Source organism: Hoplias malabaricus, chromosome 4 (assembly GCF_029633855.1).
Source record: "Hoplias malabaricus isolate fHopMal1 chromosome 4, fHopMal1.hap1, whole genome shotgun sequence".
NCBI classification, from domain to species: domain Eukaryota; kingdom Metazoa; phylum Chordata; class Actinopteri; order Characiformes; family Erythrinidae; genus Hoplias; species Hoplias malabaricus.
Genome location: NC_089803.1, coordinates 18,294,925 through 18,300,782, shown reverse-complemented (window position 1 = coordinate 18,300,782; position 5,858 = coordinate 18,294,925). Strand labels below are relative to the sequence as shown.

Here is a 5,858-nt window from a genome sequence, read left to right as displayed (position 1 = left end):
CTGAAACACAGATCCTCTACTGAAGCAACTGATTAACAGAAACAAAAAAAACAAAAAACAAACTCGTACTAGTCTTTTGATGTTTATCTTAAATGTGTTGCGTCTGGTTCACATAATGTACCAAATAAAATTGTAAAAAATAGATATCTGTATTGTTCGAAATGCTACCTAAAATAATTGGTCATCTTTCTTTGTAATTTATAGTGAAAGAAAGATAATATAAAAAAGTGAGATTCCTGGTGAAGGTCTGTTCTGAAGGTGTTTTGCATCGACAGAGGACACGCTGCACTGAGTGCTCCATGCTTCAGTGCTCTGGGAGTGTTTATAGTCCTGAGTTTAACACTTCATCACTGAGAGCTGCTCCAGAAACCTCTTCACCCACAGCAGCCATGACTTTAATCCCCATCTTCATCTGGACCCTGATCTTCTGGACTCCAGGTCAGATTACACTCAGTGGACATTACACTCTCTATGTCGAAATGTTTACAGGCATCTGTCCATCCAGGTATTATTCTGAAATGAAGGGTATTAACAGAGAGTTTAGCTCCCTTTACTGTAGTAATAGACTCTACACTAGATACTGGTTCATTGCTGAGTATTTGATTGCATTCAGTAAAAGGAGTATTAGAGCACTAAAGCTGTAGTCGCTGAAATGTATCAGGGGTTGGATGTTGGATGATTAATTCTGATCCACTCCAACTCATCCTAAAGGTACTGTATTGAACTCCACTGCTCCACAGATTTTTTCTCCTCTGGCTTACACTTGGTTTAGAGCGTGGAGACTTTTAGCACGTGTGACTCCTCCTTTCAGAGATGATGCAGAGTTGTTCACTTCTCCCATTAATCTTTTTTTTTTTTTTTGTATTTCTATTCATTTTGTGATCCTCTCTAGGATCCACTGCTCAAGTGACAGTGACTCAGAATCCTGCAGTTAAATCTGTTCTTCCAGGAGACACAGTCACTATCAGCTGTAGAACAAACCCAGCAGTGTATCAGGGCTTGAGCTACCAGCCATTGTCTTGGTATCAGCAGAAACCTGGAGAAGCTCCTAAACTCCTGATTCAGAAAGCAAATGAGTTAGTTTCAGGTATTCCAGCTCGTTTCAGTGGCAGTGGATCTGGAACTGACTTCATTCTGACCATCAGTGGAGTCCTGTCTGAAGATTCAGGAGATTATTACTGTCAGAGTTACCACAGTGGTAATGTGTTCACACAGTGAAACCGAGTCATACAAAAACCTTCTTCAGTAAGAGACTGCACTGCAAGAGCAGAGTTGAGGATGTGAAACTGCAAAGTCACACACTAAAGACACACACTATCTTTTACAAAGATCTACAATGGGTTTTCAGATAAAACAGTGAGTTTAGTCACTGTCTTAGTTTCATTAATGATGGACTAATGCAGACGTTCCCAATGCCAGTCCTGGAGATCCCAAACTGTGCAAACCGCGCCCTGCATAATTGGCACCCCTGGTTAAGAAGTTTTCTTTTAATAATATTGGACTTCAAAAAAAGAGAAAAATCTAAGCTTTAATTCAAGTGCCTTTATTTGGTGGGGAAAAAAAAATCACACATTAAGAACTAAATCTTTTGAATGAAATCATGTGTGCCACAATTATTGGCACCCCTGGTGTTAGTAGTTTGTACAACTTCCTTTTGCCAAGAAGACAGCACTTAATCTTCTCCTGTAACTCTTCACAAGATGGGAGAATACAGAAAGAGGGATCATCAACCATTCCTCTTTGCACAGCCTCTCTAAATCTTCCAGAGTCCTGGATCTTCTCCTATGCATTCTCCTCTTCAGCTCGCCCCACGTGTTTTCTATTGAGTTGGGGTCTGGGGACTGAGGACTGAGGAGAGGAGCTTGATTTTGTGCATTGTGAACCGATTGCGTCAATTTGGCCACATATTTACGGTCATTACCTTGCTGAAAGACCCAGTGACGACCCATCTTCAGCTTTCAGACAGAGGCCACCAGATTCTGATTCAAAATGTCCTAAAATTTCAAAGCGTTCATGACCCCATGTGTCCTTACACGGTTCACAAGTCCTTTGGAGGAGAAACAGGCCCACAGCATCACCGACCCTCCCTCATACTTAACAATGGGCATGAGGTATGTTTCTGCGTATTCATCCTTGGTGTTACGCCAGACCCACTTAGAGTGTTTGTTGCCAAAACGCTCTATCTTGGGCTCATCTGACCAAAGCACACGTTCCCAGTTAAAATCCCAGTACCGCTTGGCAAACTCCACCCTTTTAAGCTTATGAGTATAACTCAGAAAAGGCTTTCTCCGTGCATGCCTCCCAAACAGTTTGCTGGCATGTAGAAAGCACCTGATGGTTGTTTGGGAGACCTCATAACCCCAAGATGCTACCATTTGATTCAATTCTCTTACAGTGAGCTTTGGAGAACTTTTTACTTCTCTTACCATCCTTCTCACTGTGCATGGTGGCAAGATACACTTGCATCCTCTTCCAGATTGAGGGCATCTGCAGGTGAGTGGCTATTTTCTTATAGCCATTGCCTGATTTATGAAGGTTGACACACATTACTTGAATAGTGTGTTCTCTAGTCTTTCCATGTTTAAGAGTGAGTAAGGGAAATATGCCTCTGTGTAACGCCATATTTATACCCCAGGGAAACAGGAAGTGATGAATTACTAATTTAAGGTTCCTAGATACTTTGATCCACTTTATACACTACAGTAGAAATGACATAAATTGTTCAAATACATTTATTTCAAAGACATTGTTAATGGTGCCCGTAATTGTGGAACAGGTCGTTTTATGGGAAATAATTATTTCTTGGTCTGGGTTTTTTCTTTCTTCTTTTTTCACTTGAGTTGAACGTTGCTTTTTCTACATTTATTTCAGAGTGAGATTATGCCTCTGCAATAAAAAATGTATATATATATATGAAGTGCATTTTTGTAGGAAAGGTGCTGATCAAATGGACAGTTTCCAACTTTCTGATTTACCTTTATTGGGATGGAGGAACAATCAAAGGCACACGTGATAAGACTCATAGGTGGGCTTTGGAGGTCCTGGTTTGATAATGGTTTGTACTTTGTCTAAAAAGATTGAGAACCATTGCTCTAAAGGAAGAGAGCAGGCACGTGCACAGATAGACCCCTAGTGGTGCTCAAACACCTGCTCGTTTGCCCTGGAAAAGAAGAGTGCCATTTCTGCTGACGTCCAATATTTTTTCTTCATTCATCAATAAATAAAAATAAAAGTTACCCTCTCTGTCTTCAACTCCACCCAAAAATGTTTTGATATCTGACGGGCATTTATTTGAGTTCTTATTTGAGAATTCTGTCCAGATCTGATCCATGACACACACAAGCTCCCACCTTGCCCCTCCCTCCTCCTCCTCAGGTTAGCACTCATGCAGTGCTGAGCTCCAGGCCAAACTGCTACACACTTCTATAACCTACAGCATCAGACAGACAGGTAATGACAGTGTTTGTGCATTCCCTGACATTGTTTGATGCAAAATTAACCACAAAACTAAACATTATAGCACCGCTGAATACTTTACGTGGCTATTGGCCCAACGTATCTTTAAAAAAACAAAACAAAACGGTGGGGCGTTCAGACGTCACACCCGCCGAAAATGCTTGCCTTTTGTGAAGTTATGTAATATCATAATTTTGGGATTAAGACCACGCCCCAGACTCTTCCCCTCAGCCCTATATATAACCTGCAAACTAATTTCCCCGTTGAACAAACTTGCTCCCACCTCCACCCCGTCTCCACCCTTTTCTCGTATTCATTTATTCAACGGAGGTTCGGCTTCATACGCATTCATAAGGCACCCTCAACTCCTCCTCAAAGCCTTGTGAGTTCACCTCCCTGTTCCAGCCTCTACAGGTGTGGTCTGTACTAGCAAAAGAGGATCCATGCATCATGCATAACCAACAGGTGTTGTACTCATGTGTCATGAAATAAGTGCAATTTATGCAATTTGACAATTTGAGTTATTTGTTTAGATGTGTATTGTGTTAACATATATATACTACTTTTTTTACTTTTATGGATAATTTTGGTGATGGATGCCCTCTTATTGGCTGCCCCCAAAAATATCTTTGCACGTGTCAGGAGGATAGAGAAATGTGAGGAGTTTGAGGAGTGATTACTGAGTAAAGTCAGGAATCACTGATTTATGATCTTGTTAATAATACATCAATCAGCCATAACATTAAAGCCACCTCCATGTTCCTGCCTTCATTGTCAATTCTAACAGCTCCACTGACTGCACACATGCACTTGGTAGATCCACAGTTACAGACTGTAGTCCATCTGTTGCTCTCTATGTGCTGTTTGCCCCATTTCACCCTGTTCTTCAATGGTCAGGACCCAAAATGTCAGATATGATTTGGGTGGTGGATCATTCTCAGCTGCAGTGACACTGATGTGGTGATGATGTGTTAGTGTGTGTTGTGCTGGTATGATTGGATCAGACACAGCAGTGCTGCAGGTGAAAGAGTGTAGAAATAAGCAGGTCATTTTTAATGTTTTGGCTGATTAGTGTTTATAATAAATGAAGGATGATTAAGAGAAGTGAGATTTCTGGTGAAGTTCTGTTCTGAAGGTGTTTTGCATCGACAGAGGACACGCTGCACTGAGTGCTCCATGCTTCAGTGCTCTGGGAGTGTTTATAGTCCTGAGTTTAACACTTCATCACTGAGAGCTGATCCAGAAACTCCCCATCTTCATCTGGACCCTGATCTTCTGGACTCCAGGTCAGACTCTGTTTCAGATTTGTTTTTAAAGAGTAATATCACTAATATATTGTCATTTTATTGTTTTTATGTTCAAACTTATATGGTCTTATTCTTTTCCAGAGTCTGCTGGTCAGGTGACTGTGACTCAGACTCCGGCAGTGAAATCTGTTCTTCCAGGAGACACAGTCACTATCAGCTGTAGGGTCAGTCAGGCAGTGTACTATCTCAGCTCATATGGTCACCATCTACACTGGTATCAGCAGAAACCTGGAGAAGCTCCTAAACTCCTGATTAAACTTGCAAACCAGCTCCATTCTGGTTCTCCAGCTCGTTTCCGTGGCTGTGGATCTGGAACTGACTTCACTCTGACCATCAGTGGAATCCAATCTGAAGACGCAGGAGATTATTACTGTGTGGGTGTTCACTGCCCCAGTAGCTGTGTGTTCACACAGTGCAACAGAGTCGTACAAAAACCTCCTTCAGTTAAAGAGACTGCACTGCTGCAGCTGAGGATGTGAAACCGCACATTCTGGCTCTTACACATCCCTCAGAAATGAAAACAGCCAAGTTGTCCTTAATGCCTCTTTTAGTTTCTCCTAGAGAACCCTGTAGAGCATTGGTTCTTAAACTTCTTAGCTCAAGTACCACCCATTATCAAAACAATACCTCTAAGTACCACCTATGAGTCTTATGGTAATGTGTAAGGCAGGAATGTAAAGCTGGATTGGAGGGGTGTGGGTCTGGGACGGTAGACTTCACTGCTGAGCCTTTTGGAGGTGTTGTGGGCTTAATTCAGTGAAACACAGATGAGGGTGGGTGCCTACCTGATGACCCCTGTGAAGAGCTAGTGACACATTGGCTGGTTGGTACTCAAGGGCTGGGATCAATGAGTAACCGTAGTTCTTAAGAACAGCTGGTTGCTGATCAGATCATAAACAGCCACAGCAACCTTAGTGTTGAGGGGTAGGATTCCAACAACAGAAATTTTGTGGTTGCAGGTAGAAAGAGGTAGGCCCCATGTGAAGCTCTAATGGATTGGCATAGGATATTTTACACCTTCTCTTGTATATGATTGTAATTACACAAATATGTGCCCTTGGTTATTCCTCGGTCCCAAACTTACATAAGTGGCGC

General features: G+C 41.9%; 2 gene segments (V, D, J or C); both read left to right on the top strand.

The window, feature by feature from the left end:
- The first annotated feature begins 389 nt into the window (after positions 1-389).
- LOC136694948 (immunoglobulin kappa variable 3-15-like) lies at positions 390-1,218 on the top strand. The segment is given in 2 exon segments: positions 390-438; positions 893-1,218. Coding segments are annotated over 2 exon segments (375 nt in total).
- Positions 1,219-4,547: 3,329 nt separating this feature from the next.
- LOC136694947 (Ig kappa chain V region K16-167-like) lies at positions 4,548-5,242 on the top strand. The segment is given in 2 exon segments: positions 4,548-4,560; positions 4,845-5,242. Coding segments are annotated over 2 exon segments (411 nt in total).
- Positions 5,243-5,858: the final 616 nt, after the last annotated feature.